Below are 22597 nucleotides of genomic sequence, written 5' to 3'. Positions count from 1 at the left end.
AAGTAATTTCTTATGTTTCGGAATTTAAATATTAATGTAAAATTAGTGAATACAGTAGGATCATTCCACCCCGAATCGATCACTTTTGGTAGGTTCTGACTCCCCATTGGTACCATTATCAAAAAATTTTTCGTTTTTTAATTGCAAAGTATTGTTATTGCAAGACAACCGGCAATCTGGTTCTGGACAATCTTTTCCTTATGCATAATTGACGGAGAGCTTTAAAATTCAAGCGGTGATTGACTTCTTCATCACGATAACGCTCCAGCGGATGCATCGTATCTTGTGCAGCAATATTTCACGAAGCACAAAGTCATACAGCTCCGTCAATCTCCGTACAGTCCTGATGTAGCTCCCTGCGATTTTTGGTTGCTTTCAAGATTGAAAATGCCACTCAAAGGACACCGATTCGACGATAAAGAAACGATTGAAGCTAATACGACGAACGCTCTAAAGGCTATTTCGAAAAACGACTTCCAGGACTGTTTCCATACGTGAAAAGGTCGTTGGCAGCATATTATACAATCAAATGAGGACTATTTCGAAGGAGCCACCAGCACGATGACTTAGGATAACACCAGCAGGGAAATATAAAGGAAGGTCGGATACTTTTGGGACAGACCTCGTATTTAATATACTACCTAACGGGTAAATAGGTTTCATTCATATCTGTTACGTAATTGTATGATTGAATGAAATAGAAATTACTTCATTAGGAAATAGAAATTATTTTATACTTTTTAGTGCATTTCGAGGTCGGCGTATTTTTTTTTCTTAAAATTATTTTATGTCCGTTTCGAATTTGTTCAGGAATGGCAAGCCTTCAAAATTTGTAATTTTTGCCCATTTCGGCGAAAATGGGGCCCAGTTAGGAATTTTTTTCTCACAAACTACTCAACCGAATTAGCTACATTTTGTTTTTTTCATTCATGAAGGAGTTTTTTTTTACATATGCTACCGACTGATGTATTGGGCGTTTGATTTAGCTCAATAGCACACTTGATTACTTTATTCGGCTGTATGCATTGTAACGAATCAAAGACGCAACACTAGAAGAATCTGTCCTAAGTTATTCTTTTATTTGATTTTTTATTTTCGTTTGGTTGCGCGAAATTCTTGTACATTTTCGAACATATACGACATACAAATTTTACAGTTACTTTAAATTATGGAATATATTTTGTGTTTCTTGTAATTACTTGACGAAGCATAACATTATTTAGAAAAATGAATCGGACTTTATTGAAGACTTTCTTTTCGAGGGACAAAAAGACATTTATGCTCTCTGAAAAATGTACAATAAAAATTGGAAAGTCTACAAGTGCTCATGAAAAATCTGGCATCCAGACCTGGACGAGTTCATAACCTAGGCGTGTAAAAGTGAACAATCAGGACTACGAACAATGTCACGAATTTTTTGAAAAGAATAAATTTCCGCGGCCAGGAAAGTTTCCTGGTTCTAAGCGAAAACTGAAGGGTCAATGTATGGCCACTCTAACATCGCATGATTGGACCTCGTTGTCGTGATGGTCGTTGTATCGTGACCATGTGCGTCCCACCCGGGGTACATATCTGGCAAAAATTTGGGATTTCTCAACGTGCTAAACAGTGTTTCTCATCACGATTCATTTTTGACGAATTAACAATTGGCAAGACATAATATACTATATTATTTCCTGTTCTAATATGAATCCGATGCAATGCGATTAAGTTATTATGACTATTAAACAATAAAATTGTAAAAATTTACGGGGATAAATGCGCACAGTCAATAACTGCGACGCGGGGATTCGATTCCCGGCAACCAAGGTTGCATTTTTCATACATTATATCTACATAAAATCCGATTATTCTGAATTATTGAGATAATACCATTGGATGCATGTGAGCACACGCTAAATGTAGGCTAGTTGCTTGTTATGAATCAGGTAAGTATACTAGTCGGCTTGCCTTTGTTCCCGAGGTGACGGGGGCGGGGAAAGGTCCCCGTGACGATGCGACGGGGACCACGTAGAAAAAACAACAGGGAGTTTAGTGTAGGGATAAACTATAAAGTGAAATCGGCCGTGCAGCAATGTTATTCTTTCGGGAAGGACAGAACATAACATGCTTTATCTTTTTTACACTACTAGAATTTCATGAATGGTATATGTAGTAGAATCAGATGAATGGAACACGCTCCAATTCCTAATTTGTAACTATTCACCTTATTTTGTTACAATTATGTGAATATTATCATACACCTACATATGCATGTATTGCATTATTGCTATTGTAGTTTGTTGAAATAAAATAGTTTAAGAAATATTCATGCCCGAAAATGGCAGGTCATCGGCGTTATTGCGACAATAAAGCAATTTGGAAAAAAGTACAGTAAAACGTACAGCTAGTTTTATTGCCATCCCATGTGCGAAAAGTTGACCGCTTTAGAACTGTAACCATCGAAGACCATAATTTTTTTTTCGTTACTTCGACATAAGGCATAATAAAGATGGATGTATTTTTCCGATATTTAATCCTACAATTATTTTTATTGAACTGTGCCTTTTTAATTGGAAATGTACCTAAAAATATTGATCACTGTCAGTCATTACATTTAAAAAAAAACATGTATTATTGTCCTTATTATGCTTATTATTACCAATACGATATAGTTTTTCTTAGATAAATTGATTCTTTGAAATATTCTGAATAAAAAAGTATTTATCATCAAAAAGTATTTATGAAAAACTATCATCAGTGACAGTGGATATAAAAAAAATAACACAAACTTGCACACCTGTGGCCATAGACGAACATTTTGATACCATATGTGTAGGGATGGACCTTGCCATCTTCTCACATAATTGCCGGCTGAAAACGGCTAAGCATTTCGGAGAATATACTGTTCATAATACGGCAGAATCAGAGTATGTATCAGAGTGAGAAAAGAATATACATGTTCTGTCCTCTTCCCACTAAACTGTTCAGTTAACCGTGAAAATTTATGACTCCTTTGGTTTCGAGGTCCTTTCACTCCTTCTATGATCCCCCTCTGAGTTGTATGATCCCTCAATTAGGTTTCAAATTGCTATAAAATCTGCAGTCGGACGCGGTCGGAACCAAATTTTTTTGCATTGCAATCAGGACATGTTACAGAATAAAATGACACCAAATAGAGCATCGGAGTACACCCGGAAGTATAACAAAATCATTAATGAAGTTTTAAAATCGTAAAAAAAGATGATTAAATTATCGATCATATTCAAACATTAATTATTATTAGACAAATATGTATGATAAAAAAGTAAAACCTGTTGGAAAGTGAAGGTTATATTTGTCTGAAAAGTTTGCATATAATAACAATGTATTCAATGTTTTCAAAATGATGAAAAATTTTGAATATATAAGCGCCGCGTTTTGGACAATTGTCAAGGAAGGAAAGCGCGTCATAAAATCCTTCAGTTTCATTGAAGAACATCGCTTTATGATTGCATAAATCAAGAAAAGGATGTTGATATATTGTTCCTCATATATTTAACTAACTCAGGCACCAGAAATTCTACGCTTATTCCAAAATTTTTTAAATTCTGCTATGTCCGCTTTTTCGGTGCAAATACTCCACTGTGCGGCGCCGCGAGTAACGTACTTAGTCACCTTGCGATAACCGACGCGAATTTCCCAATCGCCTGGAATACATTGTCATCGCGCTACGACAACAAACGCCGTTTAATCACCGTACATTTAAATGCGTTACATAATTTGCCAACGGTGAAATTCGAAACAGCTCCGAGTCTTCGCGAACTCCGCGATAAAACCAACGCGGCAATTCAAGCGCTCGCGAATCTCGGTCGTCCAGTTAAGGAATGGAGTGACATTTTAGTGTTCCTCGTGACTGGAAAATTAGACTCAGCCACGAGAAAAGCTTGGGAGCTTCAGCTAGGAGATACGCTCGAATATCCTACGTTCGATAAACTACGAAGCTTTCTCGACGCGCGAATTCGTGCATTAGAATCGTTACCGGAAAATCAAACCATTAGCAAGCCCGTAAAAGACCGTTGTATCTCAGCACATTCCGCAACCGTTACCTCTGCGTGTCCGATTTGTCAAGCGAACCATTTAATCAAACATTGCGACCGTTTCCATAACCAGTCACCGTCCCAGCGATTCGAAAATATTCGAAAATCCAAGCGATGTATCAACTGTTTCAGTTCAAAACATTCGGTTAAAGATTGCCCCAGCGAACTCGCGTGTAAACATTGCGGCAAAAAGCATCATACGTTGTTACATTTCGATAATAATACAGTAACGTCTTCTAACAGTTCGCCTGAGTCGCGTACGCCACCACATAACATTGCCGACGCTCCGGTCACCACACATTTAATTTCAAAATACAACGCCTCGCGCTCTCAAGTTCTTCTCGCCACCGCGCGCGTAAGAGTTTACTCCCCAACCGGGCACTTTTTGACCGCGCGCGCTTTACTAGATCAAGGATCCGCCACCACCGTTATAACCGAAAATTTAGCGCAACTCTTAAAATTTCCTAAAATTCGCAGACCCGTGCGCATATGTGGGGTCGGTGAATCCGCAACCACGGTACAACACGCAGTCTCTGTTACGATCACCCCCGCGAAAGATCATCATTCCGCGTTCTCAACCACTGCGTTAGTACTTAAGTCATTGACGAAATACATCCCGCGTTGCGTAGGCGCGCTCAACGAATGGCCGCATATCACCTCCCTTAATCTTGCCGATAATGATCCCTTCAGCCCCGATCCGGTCGATATTCTTATTGGCGCAGATCTTTATGGGATGCTGCTTCTCAACGGGGTACGTAAGGGCGCGATTAATCAGCCGAGTGCGCAAAATACCGCGTTGGGATGGATCATATCCGGTCCAGTCACTCCCTCCTCCATTTCCTCCCATGTGCACCTACACCATATCACAATAGAGCAAACGTTAGACGCCGATCTACGCCGATTCTGGCAAATTGAAGAATTACCGGAACAAGCGATCTTGAGTCCTGAGGAACAACTTTGTGAGAGTCATTTCCAAACCACCCATTCTCACACCCCAGAGGGCCGATACATGGTCCGCCTTCCCTTTAAAACCGACTCTGTAGTTGACCTTGGCGCCTCCAAACCAGTCGCAACATCACGTCTTTTGCTCCTCGAACGCAGATTACTTCGGGACCCTGCACAATCCACCGCGTATCGCCAATTCCTAGCGGAATATTTAGAATTGCACCACATGGAACCGGCCGCTCCCATTAAAAATCCAAATTCCGGTCATTATTACATCCCGCATCACGCCGTTGTCAAAAGAGACAGTGATACCACACCGTTGCGCGTCGTATTCAACGCATCCTGTGCCACATCTACGGGCAAATCGCTCAACGATTGTTTATTAATCGGACCCAAACTACAAAATGACTTACCATCTGTATTACTCCGTTGGCGCCACTTTCAATACGTTTATACTGCTGATAGTGCGAAAATGTACCGCCAAATTTTATTAGAGCCTCGTGATCGCGATTACCAACGAATATTGTGGCGATCCACTTTTTCTGATCCAATTTCGGAATTCCGTCTCTGTACCGTGACATACGGAACATCTCCTGCAGCATACTTAGCGCAACGGGTGATAAAACAACTCGTTGAGGACGAAGGGTCCCCCTTCCCGTTAGCCATTCCGGTCTTAAACAATCAAAGTTATGTCGATGATTTTTTATTCGGAGCTGAAGATCAGCAGCTTGCTATACAAACTCGCGATGAAGTAGTTGCATTGCTTAATAAAGGTGGCTTTCGTTTACGGAAATGGGCGAGCAATTGTTCTTCCCTACTAGAGGGCATTGAAAGATCAGACCATGGTCTTGCCTGTGAAAAATCCTTAGACGCCGACGAACACTTAAAGATTCTCGGAGTTTCGTGGCATCCCGGAACCGACACCGTAAAATTTCAGGTTAACATGCCAACGACCTGCGCGACCACCAAGCGCGGCATTCTATCCGTTATCGCTAGATTATTTGACCCCCTCGGTCTCGTGACTCCAGTCACAATAACTGCCAAAATCATGATGCAAAAATTATGGCTATTACAATGCGATTGGGACGAAACAGTGCCCTCCACTTTACTTCGCGAGTGGCAGCGGTATTACGACGCGCTGCACACTCTCCGCAACATCTCAATTCCTCGTTGGAATTACCAAAATTCTCGTAGTTTGCAATATTCTCTCCACGGTTTTGCCGATGCTTCGAATCACGCGTACGCTGTTGTGGTTTACAGCCGCGTAATCAATCCAAACGGTTCCGTTTCCATGACTTTGCTTATGGCTAAAGCCAAGGTCGCTCCCGTCAAAACGGTGAGCATTCCTCGTCTAGAATTATTAGCGGCTCATCTGTTATCTCGACTCATGGTCGTAATCCGCTCTGCCCTTCAGTTCGACAATATTCCATGTCATTGCTGGACTGACTCCACAATTGTTTTATCGTGGCTCCGACAACAGCCTTCTCAGTGGCAAACCTTTGTCGCGAATCGAGTGTCCAAAATCCAAAATGCTTTACCCGACGTCACGTGGCTACACGTTCCTACGCGTGAAAATCCCGCGGACTGCGCTTCACGTGCTCTCTCCTCTTCTGAGTTGCAGATCATTCCCTTTGGTGGAAAGGACCAACGTGGCTTCAATCCGTTAAATTGCCTTGGCCAACACAACCTCCTACTTTATCTCCCGATCTTCTGCCCGAAAATCGTAAGAACGCCATAATTTGCGCGGTTACCACCGTAAAAACTGGTCCATCATGGATTACCCGGTTTTCCTCGTGGCCAAGGTTACTACGAGTCACCGCCTATTTACTCCGATTCTCAACAAAGTTACGCCTGCGGACAAAACACCAGGTTTCTGCGAATGCATGCACCGACACGTTCGACCAGCCGAACGACTTGCATTTGCACGAAATCCAGCACGCCAAAATTATCATCCTTCGTCTCATTCAGCGTGAGTCATTTCCCCAGGAAGTAGAGATACTCACAACGAAGCAAAAAATTCCAAGCTCCAGCCCCTTAGCACCTCTTAACCCTTTCCTTGACGCCGACGGTTTAATACGCGTTGGAGGGCGTCTTCACAAATCTAACCTTCCTGATAAAACAAAACACCCCATAGTCCTTCAATCCCATCCCGTCGTAGATGCATTAATATCGCACCATCATTTGCGTAATCTGCATGCTGGACCATCGCTTACGTTAGCTTCACTCCGTGACGAATTTTCTTGCGCGCTCGGTCTGTTATTCGCGCCGTACTGCATCGTTGCGTACCATGCACGCGAGAAAACGCACTCGTCCCGACGGAGCTGATGGGAACCTTACCGGCCGTGCGCATAAATCGTGCAATTAGAGCGTTCCTTCATACCGGTGTTGACTACGCCGGACCCGTACTCGTGCGCAATGCATCAGGACGCGGGCACAAATCCCACAAAGCGTATATAGCCTTATTCATTTGCATGACAACTAAAGCAATACATTTAGAATTAGTTCACGATTATGGGTCCGCTGCCTTTATTGCCGCATTGCAACGATTTATTTCGCGTCGCGGATTACCACAAAGCCTATATTCCGATAACGGTACAACATTCCAAGGAGCAAACCGCGAACTGACCGATGCGCATCGACGCGTTATTCGCGACCCTAACTTTCTAAATAGATTAGTTACAGACTCCATAACCTGGCACTTTTTACCACCGGCTGCCCCCCACTTCGGTGGCTTATGGGAGGCAGGCGTTCGAAGCGTCAAGCGATATCTAAATCGTTGCATCGGCAATCACACACTCACAGCGGAAGAGATGACCACCTTATTATGTAGAATCGAAGCGTGTTTAAATTCTCGCCCCATCGCCGCAGTGTCAGAAAACCTCGAGGATTACTGTCCGTTAACTCCGGGTCATTTTTTGATAGGCGCCCCATTGATTGCACTTCCTGAGCCTACTGTACTCGATATCAACGAGCAACGTTTCTCTCGTTGGCAGTTAGTGCAGCGAATCACCGAGGGTTTCTGGCGAGCCTGGTCAAAAGATTATTTATGTACACTGCAACAACGACCCAAATGGCGTACCGTGCAGCGTCTCGCGAAAGTAAGCCGTCTTGTGTTGTTACGCAACCCTTTAACGCCTCCTAGCCAATGGAACCTCGGACGCATCGTGTCCTGCCATCCCGGCGACGACGGACTTACTCGCGTGGTCACCGTGAAGACCGCCAAAGCTTCCTATATTCGACCGATCGCAAAAGTGTGTTTTTTACCCGTCGATATTAACGAAGAAACCGTATCCGCGGATAGCGTGGCGGGCGGAAATTTAAGCGAAAACTCTCACGCCTCGTAGCTCGGTCCGAAATGCTTTGTAATTGTTATCTTTTCCGTAAGTGTATATTTGCGTTTAGCGTCGTGTTTATTGTATTCGTCTCTGCGATTATGCATTCTGCTCTGTATCATAACAACTTGTAAATAGCGTCGCGTGCGTTTGTCGTTTCGAATGTAAACATTCGAGGCGGGCGGTATGTTTAGAATGTAAGAAATAGCCGTTTACCTTTTCAAAATTGCTCGTGTTCGAACTTCCGTACCCGTTCCCCCCCTTACCGAACATCTAACAATATAAATACGGCCCAGCCGACCGTGTCGTATTAACCTTATTACCGTATTACCTGTCGCATTAACTGTCTCTATCAACACCCGAAAAACTGCTAATCTCGCCGTTAAAGTTTCTTTTAATAATCCGCGTCCAAGTTATTTTATCGTTCTTTTTTGTTGTCTGTTGCTGTGTCTAATAAACTTAAGTTTTTGTGAACGTTACAATCGTGTTGCATCATTTGCGTCCAAGTGCACCAATCCAATTCCGATTCAACCAGCGTCCGAAATACTGTTATATAAAGTAATTAAAATTATAGATAAAAATATACCTGAAATTATTGATCATTGTTAACCATTAGATTTAAAAAAAAAAAGCATATTGATATAATATAATTTCGGAGAATATACTTTTCATAATACGACAGAATCGCCATCTATCAGACTGAGAAAACAATATATATGTTCTGTCCTCTTTTTACTATACTGTTCAGTCGACCGTGAAAATTTATGACTTCTTCGGTTTCGCGGACCTCTCATTCCTTCTCGGATCTCTCACTCGGCGGCGGACTTCAATCAAAGAAGTGGGGATAAAAATTTGCTAAATTCGAGGCTCGAAACTGTTGCTTGTTTCGAGGCAATACTGTAGTTCCAGTATTATATTAAATACTATTGCATGTACTATTATATACAATTTCTTCATAATTATTCATAATTACTTCAAATATATTTTATAATAAAAAGACGAATTAACAGCCGGCAAGAGGTAATGTGTTATATTATTTTCTGTTATATAAATTCGGTGCAATGTGATTCTCTTATTACGACTATTAGAAAACAAATTTCCAAGAAATTGCGTGGGTAATCGCGTAGAGTATGGTCAACTTATATTTAGTCTAAACAATTTCGGTGCGTATGAAATGAGATATTGAGTTGCGTTTGCGAGAGGATGTTTAGATGATCGGTTCGAATGTCGCGTTGGGTGTCCGAGTTCGAGGAATGCCTGATAAGAATAATCTCGGGCGAGAATGCGTCAGCGTGCGTGGACATGAGTAATTTTTTTGCGAGTCAGTTCATCACTGTTGGCGAAAGCGAATGGTCGAAGACCATCTCTGTTAATAAAGCGCGGAAAAGTTAAAGGCGGAAAATTGAATTGAATACGTGACGTGCGCAGTGGAATGCGCAGTGTCATACCTAGTACAGAAAACGGTATGCAGTTACCGACAGTTTCGTGGTTTCCTCGACGTTGTAGGTAACTTGACCGAAACCAGGAAAACTCACGACAAATACTACAAGCGCTCCAAATGAAAAATCGTGAAACTATAATTGTATGGCGGAACACCGTTGACAGGCGCAAGTGCACGAAATCGTATTTTTCGTTTCACGTCTTCTAGAAGCGATAAATTGACAAAAAATGGACCAAGCCGACATCGTACCATTACAGTAATGTCGGGCTGCTATCGCTTGCGGTGAGTAAATGCCTAAATTTTACGTAAAACGGAAAAATAACTTTCAGAAAAAAAATACACCGACTTCGAAATGCAGTAAAAAGTATAAAATAATTTCTATTTCCTAATGAAGTAATTTCTATTTCTTTGAATCATACAATTACGTCACAGATATGAATTAAACCTATTTACTCGTTAGGTAGTATATTAAATACATTTCAACCTTTTCGGAGGCGGCGCAAAAATAAAAGATTTTCTTGAACATGTCAATTTTTGGACAGCCGAACATAGGCAATGCTTGTATAGCTATTTCTTTTTCTATACATATAACTCGACAGCACGCCGCGAAGTAGGTGTTAATGCGTATAGAATGTAACTATGGTCTATCTAGCCCTTTGCGGACGGGACGGTTCGAAGTGAAGCATACCGTGGGGCCGAACTCCTGCCGCGATGGTCATTAAAAATTGCCAGCGCATATTTCTGCTTAATCGCGGTTTTCGTTCATAGCATTCCAAGTCAAATTCTGGACATATTGTATGTACATGCACAGATTTACGTGCATGCACACATGTACGCGTTTCTCGGCTCTATCAGTTGTTTTCGCGGAACGCATAGTTAAGTTTCTTGGCCATAGCCACGCATTTACGTGGGACACATATATGCGTTTCTGGGCTCAATCAATTGTTCTCGCCAAACGCATATATGAGCTCTTCGGCCAATTTGATGATTTACGCAAAACGCATATATGCGGCAGTAGTCCGCAAAGGGATAGATTCGTAGAGTATGCGACGGAAAGACTCGATCGCCGCATATGCTATAAAGATAGAGCCCATCTGCCGCAAATTTGGTAATTCCCGCGTCGTGGGCTCCGTTTATAGGTTCTTAGATCCCTGGCTTCTACATGCGAACGAAGTCGATTCAATTTCATTTATATCAGAAACGTTGCGAAATGAAGATGCAGTCGTTACATTTACGTATATTACCAGATATATCTATAATGGTTCGTATTCTTTCTCAGGATTTATTAATTTCCATAATTTGCTGTTATTGGCAGCAACGTTTACTGAGGTATTTTTAATTTTGCGCCGCCTTCGAAAAGGTTGAAATGTATTTAATATACTATCTAACGAGTAAATAGGTTTAATTCATATCTGTGACGTAATTGTATGATTCAAAGAAATAGAAATTACTTCATTAGGAAATAGAAATTATTTTATACTTTTTAGTGCATTTCGAAGTCGGTGTATTTTTTTTCTGAAAATTATTTTATTTCACGCTTTTTAGTGGAATGGGGAGAATTGTATAGGATACTGTGAGACAGTTCTTCCGGGCTTTTTTTTGTCTGCGTAAATGCCATGAACATAATTAAGTAAAAGACAACATGGATATTCGTTTTTCAACTTTTTTTGCAACAATAATCCTTTGCAGCTAAAAAATGAAAAAATTTGTGATAATGGTATCAATGGGGAGTTAGACTCCACAAGATGCGAAAGGCTTTGTTCCGATCGGACCACCCACCTAGGAAAAACCGCCGAACATGTATAGAAAAAATAATCCTTTGCAACTAAAAAATAAAAAAAAAGTTTGTTAGAACGGTAGGGAGACTGTACCAAGCAATGGTAATGATACACCAACGTCAAGGTGAACTCATCTTGCTACATAAGTTGCGTGTCAAAGCGGCAAAGCTTAGTGTTTTGGTACAGTGCATTGTAATTGCCCTTTCTTGTCTTTCCCGTGCATAGCACGGGGCGTCCCACTAATAATAATAACAATAGTTATTCGCTAATATCACGAAAACTAAAGTTTTCCGTCAATTATGCATAAGGAAAAACTCGTTTAAAATCATGCTACTAATAACGTATTAGAAGGACATAAAAATCGTTCGAAGTTGGCTTCAAAAGTTAACAACAATTTCTGTAATATCTCGAAAACAAAAGCTTTCCGTCAATTTCGCAAGAGGAAAATGTTGTCCAGAACCACGCCCCTAACAACATATTCAAAGGACATTAAAATCGTTCCAAGTTGATTTCAAAAGTTAATAACAATTTTTTTCGCTAATATCTCGAAAACTAAACATTTCCGCGAAATTTGTTGTCGCGAGGTAGGTTAGGTGTGAAATGAATAAATATTGCTCGCAACAGTGTGTTTGCAAGAGGTAAGGTGTTTAATGTGAACTATGGAGACTATTACAGAAATGCTATTGAATACAATGTTACGGAATCAGTATAGAATGTTCGATGATGCAGAATCGGAGGCTCGACTGATTATATCTGTTTTGACGCACTTCCGCAGTATATATAAACTTTTCGGAGAAGGCGTAACTCCTTACACAGTTGAGGGTGGAGTTATTTTTCTCGCAGAGTCCTCCCATTTTCGACGGGGGAAAGAGTATTGTAAATTAGAACTTGAGGGTCGAAAATGTCCTTCCGGACCGCGCTGACCATGTGGCCTAATGAACCGTAACGGGACATGGCTGGCAGCGTTTATGGTAGGGTAGTCTATTGAGCTACGCACGTCCAAAAAACATAAAATAATTTCGCCGACTTACAGACTTTAGGGTAGGCTTAACTTTTTTTTTTTTTTTTTTTTTTTTAATTAGGAAGACAGAAATCCAGTAACGGACATCTGGGAAGATAGCCCAGATAGTGTGAGACTCCCGCTTCCGGCGCCCCTAGAAGAGGGGCGGTTTCCACGGCCTACTCACTAAAACTGTCTCCCGTTCCCGGTAGGCGGGGGTTGGCGGCAACCCGCCAGGCTTCCTTATCGGGTGGGGCATAGTGTACCTGGTCTAGGCCATCGCTCGCAGTTGTGGAAGAAAGACTACCCCCCCCCCCCCCTTTTTTTCGCGAGTGTGGTCCATGCGTGGAGAGCGGATGCTTCAACCAAAGAGATTTGACCCGAGAGGCTGCGTCAGGGACTAGGGAAGGCTCCCGCGCGCTACGCGCTGACCTTCACTGAACCTACACGCCCCCTCAAAGCCGCTTCTCGGTGGGCGAAAACATACGGTAAAACCGCGACCTCCTCCACCATTTCCCACCTAAGTGTCGATCTGTAGTCTATTTTCTACTGCCTATCCCCTGCGTGTTGCCTGTCGTTCATATTTCGTTTCCGTATTTCCGCCCCCGCCCCAGCCCCCCGCCACCTCGATCGTCGATTAATAGGTGGATATCTCCGCGCTTTACAATCTTTCCTTCCCTGTGCCTAATTAACGCTATTCGTTTCTGCTCTTGCCTCTGTTTCGGCCCCCCCCCCCCCCCGCGCTGTTTCTTTCCTGCTCCCCCTATTTGTTCATATGCGATTCCCTGTGTGCGTAATCAATACTAATGCCGTCGCTGTTAGACCTAATGAAGTAATATAATGATGATGAATAAGTATGTAAATAACAGCAGATAGATAAATATGTAATAAGTGACACGTAAAATATACATATAGAGTATAAATATATAGTATGACATAATATATGTGTAACGTATATTTGCTCGCATGATTGCGTTTCCGCCCCGCGCCTAATTTCGACTTCCGCTTCTCGCTTAGGACTCCGCTTATCTCTTTTCCCCTTTTCACTGCCCGCTTTTCCCCTTTTGTTCCTACTTCGCCCCAGTCTTTCTCCACAACGCTACATGAGCCCATTGCTCTCGGTATTTATTTCTTTTCTCTCTTCCAGCACTTTCCCTCGGTTCTCAATCCGTCCCCTAATGGTGCTGTGACCAGGCTGACGTTCAAGTTCCTCGTTCCAGTACTTTCCGATTAAAAAGTCTGCCAAGCCTTCGGGTCGCTCATAGCGTTGCCCGCCATTGTTGCTGCTTTCATTTGTTGCCGCCGTTTAGGCGCCAGCCAAATTTCCTTATGTTTCCTCCTTCTTCTCTCCCGCCGATCCCCTCGGTCCCCATTGTCGCCCCCTAATGGTGCTATGACCAGGCTGACGACTGGGTCCCTAATTGAATCAGCAGTTGATCAGAAGGATCCTCTGCTCAGTTTAATCTCTCTCCCTCCTCTCCCCCGCTCAGTCGGTCCCCGTTTTGTGCCCCCTAATGGTGTTATGACCAGGCTGACACCGGTTTCCTCCCTTGCGGGTTTGAGTCGTTTGATCGATCGTTTCTATTTTTGTTTCGCCGCTTCTTCTGCTCCTGCTCTTCCTCTTCTCCCTCTCGCTGTCCTCTTGCTTCTTTCCTTCCTCTTGCCGTTACCTCTTCTCCCTCTCGCTGTCCTCTTACTTCTTCCCCTCCTCTTGCCGTTTGAAAAGTGCGCCGTGCCTCCGCCGTCTTGCTTGTAGGGTAGGCTTAACTGCCTACACCTAAACATCTGTAAACGGTCAATGCTAATTTCTACCAACGCTGCGAACCATGTGCCGCTACATTGTATATGAACAAAATTGTACAGAATCATGTCCGCGATAAGATATTGAAAGCGCACTAAAATCGAGAAAAGTTTACTTTAAAAGTTGCTGGTTTTTTTGCAATAACAACACTTTGCAATTAAAAAATGAAAAATTTTTTGATTATGGTACCAATGGGGAGTCCGAACCCACCAGATGCAAAAGGCTTCGTTCCGATCGGTCAACCCAGTTAGGCGAAATCGGCGAACATATATAGAAAAAGAAAAAAGTTGCCGGTTGTTTTGCAATAACAACACTTTGCAATTAAAAAATGAAAAATTTTTTGATTATGGTACCAATGGGGAGTCTGAACCCACCAGATGCAAAAGGCTTCGTTCCGATCGGTCCACCCAGTTAGGCGTAATCGGCGAACATACATAGGAAAAAAAAAAAAAAAAAAAAAAAAAATAATATACTGATCGAATTGAGTAACCTCCTCCTTTTTCGAAGTCGGTTAAAAATACGGCGCAACGTGTCTAGAGGCGGCCATCTTGATTGTCTGTCTCACGTTGACGTCCGAGGAATTTTTCGTTTCATTCAAAATGTGAGGTTTGTTGGCGTAAAATCGATAGCAGCCCGATATTAGGCATATCTACCGGTACTAAAGCTATCCTCAGAAAGTGAATTTATGCAATTTTCGAGACGTGAAACGAAAAGTACGAAATCGGACCTCTCTCTCGAATTCGCCTATATGTACACGCGGCCCAACGTGTTAGTGTACACGCACAGTTACTGCGAGGCCCTGCCCTTAAGAGCCGCTATCCATACGCCTGCAGTGACCCTTCCCCGGCCATGTTGGATGTTTGCGAACCGGCCTTTACGCTCTGCGCTTTCCCTCACGCGGAGATGCCCACGTGTTCGTACGATATATCGAAACTTGCTCGACTGACGCCATTATTTATTTACTATCAAATCACGAAAATACGAAAATAGCCAAAACTAATCACCGCGTGCATTCAATATGCCTCATTCGCCCTTTCCCGCACTCTAAATCCCTAATGACATTTACATTATTAATTAATTAATTTGATTTCTGCGACTCTCTCTCGCAACTTCGACATGTCGCACGACCACGTGTTCGCGCAAGTCCTTCTTCGAGGGCAACTTTCACCCTTAAATTGCACTATTTTCACTCGCGATATATAAAAATAATCGTGTTTAAGTCGCGCACATATTTATTTTATTCCGCGGTCGGCCCGAACACTCGTTTCCTCGCTTTCGATTACTCATGGGTTTGCACCCCATGCTTTCCCTCGCGTCGCGTCGAGGTCGCCATTACCGAAATTTCGATTTTTATTTATAAATTCATTATTTCACCTCCGATTTTTACAAAACTGTACCGCTCACTTCGCCCACGGTCTCCCCTCACTTCGCAACACTATTTATCACACTTTAATCACTTTTTCCCACCAAAATTGAACTTTATCGCGGAGCGACCCCCGAACACGTGCGCTCGCCACGACAGCCAGCCGTGCTACCTTTGCTGACTGTCATACCTGCCTCAACACATCGACCTACTCGAATGTCGTGTGCCCAAGCAGATAATGGGAGAACCTGCCTCTTTCCGTGTCACTGATTTCCTTTGGTGTTTGCGCCGCACGGGTAACAGGTAGACCTTTCAAAGTAAACAAAATTTCCGATCTCAGAGCGTTGACCGCAGAAGATGAATCAGCTGTTAGACGTCACTGCTTGGCATTCTTTATTTGCGAAGTATCTGCAACAGATGAAATGATTTAAATACATGATTATTATTGCTCGTATTATATCGACTATTGTGCAAAATTTTATTTTCTGGAATCTCCAGCTTATTTTTCGCCAAATAACTGTAATAATTCAAATTAAATACTACATTTTGTTTGAAAAGCATACATTACCTGCAACGCAATATCCTTTCAATGCACAAAGTGATCTTTTTCTCCTCTTTCGTAATGAGGAATTACACGGTGCATTCTGCGAGATTCGCCCGATGTAGCGCCCGATTCGCCGCCATACTCACGAAAATTCATTTCCTCTCTAATTTTTCGTTCTAAAATCTGTAACAAATTATTAGTACGCAAAGAAATTATGATAGGAACCCACTCTTAGCCAATAATACTTCTTTTATGATATTTAAATTTCAACAACTTTTTTTCACTTTATTATTACTTAAAAAAAAAAGTATTTGTTAATGTTAATATTGTTTGAAAAGAAGTATTATCGGACGATGGAAACCACGAGAAGGTGGTGGGCTTCTTCCATCAGGATGGGATAAAATGGGACAGGATGGATGATATTGGATAAGATAATTTGGATAATTATAATTTGGATAATTATAATTTCAACCCACCAACAAGTCAGTAGGCACACGCCAAGCAAGGGCATGCGGGACACCGTCCGCAACTGCACTTTACAGCGCAGTCCGACGGCGGTTCGTTGCAACATTTTTTATTTTTATAATTTCAACCCACCAACTGCACTTCACAGCGCAGTCCGACGGTGGGTTTTTCGAATGTTTACCTGACCTTCGGTCACTGATCTTTTCCGTTTTTCCAGGCGCTTCCTTTCTTCTGTAATATATTCGGGTTCCCTAATAGGCATACCCCTGTTGTACCGGCTATCTATATATTCCGGTAGCATGCACTCCATATAAAATTTAATTAATTTTGGTTCCATTTCAGTTTCCCAAAACTTGTCCTCTTTTTCAACGGTTGTGCATTTTATCCCTTTCCGCGTCCAAATGCAAAATATGCAGTACGATCTACCCGTTACGTGCAATTGTCCTTGCACTTGGTAAAAGTACTGGTGGGTTCTGCTGAGCGCAGTACCTTCTTCATCTTCGTATATGCGTCGGATAGACGGAATCGTTTTAATAGCTTCCTCCGGAAACAAATTTTCGGCTGTTTTAGGGCATTTTATTTCTACGATGCCCTCTTCGTCGATGACACCATCCGGCGATGCTCCTCTGAACGGATGAGAACTATCGATAAAGATTCCGCATTCTTTAATATTTTTCCCTGTATATTTCTTCAATTCTTCACGGGCAATTTCTTCGCACTCTTACCCGTATTTAATTGCAGGAACGTTAACAATTTTCGGATATATTAATCGTTTAACTAAGTTACCACATAATGTGCTACTTTTTCGACGGCACACACTTCCGAAATTGGATGCTGTCAGAAGTTTTGCTTTGTAAATGTACCACTGTGAATTTTTTGATTGTCCAATTGTTTCCATTTGGACAGCATCTTTTTTTCTTTGCCAATTACGGAGCACTGCCATATGTTTTTCTTCCTCCAACTTATAAATATTTTCGTCCATGTCTGGCCTTGTAGCGTTTGCTCCATAATCATTATCTTTTTCGGAGGGAAATTGTTTGCGAACACGTGTCGCGGTTCCTGTTTCCTTTAGTTTTCGAACATTTTCTTCATTTTTCGTACTTCTGCTTCTTTCCATGTGTGATAAAATTCGTGACGGTTTCTTCTTCATCGCTCTATTTAATGTTGACAATGGTTCCTTCGTATTATATTGTAACACGGCAGCAGCACATCTTACCGTGTACGAACCTCTTTGGCTGAAATTTAACCTTTTTCCACCGACGTATTTGGCAATTACGCTATTGAAGCTCTCCACAGGATTGTTATTGCAGTTATATAATAAACTTTCTGCGTGAGCTGCTAATGGCTGAAGTATTTCTTTTATTAGTTGATACACTCCCATATTCTTCAACTGTGGAACGATGTTTTTTTCATTTTCTTTGTTTTGTCCATTGCAGAAGTAATTTATTTTATTACAATCGGCGTGTTCGCCAAACACGTGGCTTGGAACATTGTAAATGTCGTAGTATAAATTTTTAATTTTGGTGTTGGTTGATACAGTTTCACTACTTCTATATTGTGCGGCTTTTACAATTGCTGTTCGCATCCGCCGAATGCTGCTTTCCACAGCTGTCCTCAGTGTACCTGCAGTCGTTTTTTTCACGATTTCCTTCATTTTTCTACAAAAATTCCGTAATAAGTGATTCGTGCATTCAATTTTCTTTACACGAATCTCTGTCTTATACGGATCTGCGTCTACAATCTTTTTGTACACGCTGCTATCTCCGTCAGCGATTAGCGTGGAATATATTAATCCACGCTTTTCGACGCTGGTTTGAAAACCTTCTACAATGGCATCGCTTTCCATAGCGGTAGATGTTCGGCTTTTGGTCCAATTTTTAAAACACACGTGTATTCGTGGTTTTTTCTGTCTTCTTGCAGCACATTCGCAAATTTTGCATCTTTTATTCCGCACACCAATGAATAAAACTTTTCGGGTGTGATATCCAACTATCACACCGACTCCTGACGCAGAGTTATAGGCGCCGGTGCGAAACGATCTTTTTATCCAGCTCCCATCGGCGATGACGGGAATGTATGGAATTCCGGATTGTGGAGCAATATCGCCTCTTTCAACAGCTAATCGTCTTTCTTCTTCGGCCGCTGCTCTCATTTCTTCTTCCGCAGCGGCAATCAATGAATTTGCTATTTCATCATGGTGTTTTACAAATTGTCTTTTCGACATGCATTTTATATTCATTGCTGCCAACAATTCTTCTATTTGCGCATAGCTACCCCCAGTAAACATCGTTCCAGCCACGGCACTGCGGTTTACGTCCATTTCTTCAATTTCGTCGGGTTGACTGTGAATTTCCCCTTCATAATGGCACATAGTGCACACTACCTTGAGGGTAGTCTTCAAGCCCGACTGTTGCATGCCAGTTATCTGCAAGTATTTTATCCCGCAGTCTTCTCTATTGTCGGCATGATGGCTCATTTTTTTCATCTCTTCAAACATGTGCTGCATGTTTACGATGTTTAATTCCTTTGAAAAAGACGGCGTTTCTTCTGGCCGGGTTGAAGTTACTTTTTCTACGGTCCAGGTACCGCTTTCGCCATCTGAGGTGTGTGCCGATATCGTATCTTCGGAACTTTCTTCATTTTGTGCTATCGGTACTGCCTCGCATATTGAAAACATGGAGGTCCTTCCGTCGGATGTTGACGGCTGATTTTCGTACTCCTCAGCAAGTGTTGTATTCCTTGTCGAAGCATCTAAACTACATCGCCTTTTATGAAGCCTTTTTTTCTTGGAGTACCTCTTCGTTGAGGCGTATAATTGTCTTTTTACTTTTGGTGCACTCACTGCCGTTGCACTCACTTCTGGTGCACTCACTGCCGTTGCACTCACTTCCGGTGCACTCACTTCCGTTGCACTAACTTTCGGTGCACGCACTTTCGATGCACTCACTTTCATTTCACTCGTTTCACTTTCGAACAAAAAAAATAATAAAAATACTAAACAAAATACTAATAAACTAAATAAAATTAATACTAAAAAAAAGTAAATAACTAAATAATTTAAAAACTAAATCACACTATACGTAGACGTAATGCAAAAAATTCCGATTCGTTGCATTCGGATATTGCAGAACGTAATGTGATGTAATATGCGTACTCATATTGAGAGTCGATGGTGGGAATGAGTGATAGTGGTGGGAGTGAGGGATAGTGGTGAGGTGCATAGCTTCGAACCCCGGCATCGATCGACGATCCAGCAATTGCAAAATGACCATGGACAGTATGATAAGTGTACAGAAAGGAATTGAAAAAGTAAGTAGTTTGCGTATAATGTCACGCGTACGGTGTCTTGCCAGTATCAATTACAAATTTACAATATGTAAATTTTTTATTTCTAGATGGACATAGTTACAAATGAAAAACAGGAGGAAAAAGTGGAGGAAAAAGTAAAAGAAGAGCCGTCCCCAAGTGCCCAAAACACACCACAAATGTCTGGAAGAAAAGTAAGTAATGTGTTTCACATTTATTTATTTCGATTTATTTCCCTACGGTAAATTATGTATTTACAAAAAAATTATTATAACTAGCCCGGAATCCGAACTCCTCAATCGTTTAAAGCTTTAAGCAAACGCGGATTTTATCAATGAAATTAATTCTTCGACAGTCTTTAAAAATTAATTTTTTAATATATAAAAAATATATAGGTACATATAAAATATTTTACATTTTCATTTTTCTGTTTCAGATGCGTAAAATATTGAAACGTTTATTGCGATACTCGGCATGGGGAAGAGCCGCCATAGGCTTCCGCGGAAGAGGATGTAACCGCGGAAGAGGAGGTAACCGCGGAAGAGGAGGTAACCGCGGAAGAGGTGGTAACCGCGGAAATGGAGGCAACCGCGGAAGAGGCGGAATAATTTTATCAGGGTGTACAATATATGGCGGTATAAGAAATTAAAAATAAAAAGAAATAAATATTAGTAAATGGTGTACGGTTTCCTTTGCGTACCTCATCCCCTTTCGGTCGCGATATTCATTTCGGGTCAATTGTTAACAATGTTAATGCGTTGCTAACTTTTTTGTTTTTAATTACGTAGACGTAGACATGTTTCGTTGAATTTTTAATTTAATTAAATTAGCAAAAATAAATGTCTGTATTGAAAAGTTGGTAATCGAATTCCTGCGTCGATCAATTACTTCTGAGATACCGCTCAATTTCGATCAGACTCTCGTGTGTTACAAAAAAATAAAATCTATACTTTTCTTCGTTATTGTTTTTCCGGTTTAAAATTTTTCACACGTACACAAATATACTGCGTTATTAAAATATTCATAAATCAGGTTTAATTAAAATATTTTAAAGAGATCCTTCTAAAGTATCTTTCCTAAAGTGATGTAAGTGTGAACTATTTGCTTGGTCATCGGTTTGAAAATAATAAAATCGTGAAAGTGATTAGGTTCTAGGAAACATGTGTGACGAGGTAACTACGCAATATAAAAGCAAAAAGAGTTTTATTAATTCAACTAATCATTCGATGTAAGCGTAACGTTTGAAACTACAAATAAATATATTTCGAATTATGTTGTGTTTAGTCTTATTTTAATTAGAAAAATGTCAAAATTGTAATAGTAAAAGTTTCATATGAAAATAAAGGAACATAAAAAGGCTTGACTGTTACATTACGATTATCCTAGTGATATGTTATTGTTCTTTTACAATTACACTTTGCGTTCCAAAAATATGAAAGAATTGTATGATATGCGCTATGTGAAACTCAACGTTTCAGTAAAATAGGCCAAAAACTAGAAATTCGATTTTTTCCTTTTACATATGCTATCGACTGATGTATTGGGCGTTTGATTTGGCTCAATAGCACATTTGATTACCTTATTCGGCTGTATGCATTGTAACGAATCAAGAACGCAACGCTAGAAAAATTTGTCGTAAGTTATCGTTTTATTTGATTTTTTATTTTTCTTTGGTTGCGCGAAATTCTTGTACATTTTCGAACATATACGACATACAGTGAATATTCTATATACGCAAATCTTTTGGGTCTGAGGTTTTGCGAATATCGTAAAGGTGCAGTGAATATTCTATATACGCAAATTTTTCGGGTCTGTGGTTTTGCGTATATTGTAAAGGTACTACTGTATCGGCTTGGGTTTTTTTCCGTGACCGTTATTAGCAACGGTCATGCGAGGTACTTTTGGGGGATAGGAAATTTCCCAAAAACCGTTACACGGGGCGATTCGCTGTTGTTTTATAGGGGTACGCGTGGCAACAAGCCTCGTGGCATTATGAATCGCGCCTCTTGACCGAACACACGCGCAACGAAGAGATACATTTATTAATAAATTATTATTGTTCTTATTAAATAGTTAACAAAACTTTATTTTTACCTCACCAAAACCTAAAGACACTCCTAATGCAAGAATAAAACTTTTTTATTTCCGATTTTTTCTTTTGAAATTTTTTCCATCATATTTGTAACATTTTTCTTATTAAAATGAGACCAAACACGACATACTTCGGGACATATTTACTTGTAATTTCAAGTGTTACGCGTACATCGATGATTTTACTCTAATAAGATATTGCAAGTAAATATAACTCAAATTACGTCGTGTTTGGTCTCATTTTAATCAGGAAAACATCACGAATATGATGGAAAAAGTTATATAAAAAAATGGATGAAAAATAAAAAAATTAGCAATGCTCAAGTATTGCAAACAATCGAACAGACTTTTGATCTTTGCCGAGTGCCACGATCGTAGCGTCTCTTTCTTTTTGACTCGCTATCCTCTTCGACGTGAGAAACTTTTATCGTCAATTAAACCAGTAACTATAGTCCAAATTATATCGTGTTTGG

The 22597-nt window shown here is 41.0% G+C and overlaps 1 protein-coding gene across 3 annotated transcripts; it reads left to right on the top strand.

Moving 5' to 3' along the window:
• The first annotated feature begins 9686 nt into the window (after positions 1–9686).
• LOC105664212 (uncharacterized) lies at positions 9687–20704 on the top strand. 3 transcript variants are annotated; one of them, XM_076540308.1, is made up of 4 exons: positions 9687–10058; positions 19856–20036; positions 20123–20227; positions 20470–20704. In XM_076540308.1, exons 2-4 carry the CDS (start codon positions 19992–19994, stop codon positions 20680–20682), a joined length of 363 nt encoding a protein of 120 aa, XP_076396423.1. In that variant the 5' UTR covers positions 9687–10058; positions 19856–19991; the 3' UTR covers positions 20683–20704. The 3 variants fall into 3 exon arrangements, with proteins under 3 accessions (XP_076396423.1, XP_076396426.1, XP_012153213.2); XM_076540311.1 differs by lacking the exon at positions 19856–20036; XM_012297823.2 differs by lacking the exon at positions 9687–10058 and having other exon boundaries at positions 17218–20036.
• Positions 20705–22597: the final 1893 nt, after the last annotated feature.

Source organism: Megachile rotundata, chromosome 2 (genome assembly GCF_050947335.1).
Source record: "Megachile rotundata isolate GNS110a chromosome 2, iyMegRotu1, whole genome shotgun sequence".
In the NCBI taxonomy this organism is placed as follows: Eukaryota; Metazoa; Arthropoda; class Insecta; order Hymenoptera; family Megachilidae; genus Megachile; species Megachile rotundata.
This window is presented reverse-complemented; position numbering and strand designations above follow the sequence as displayed.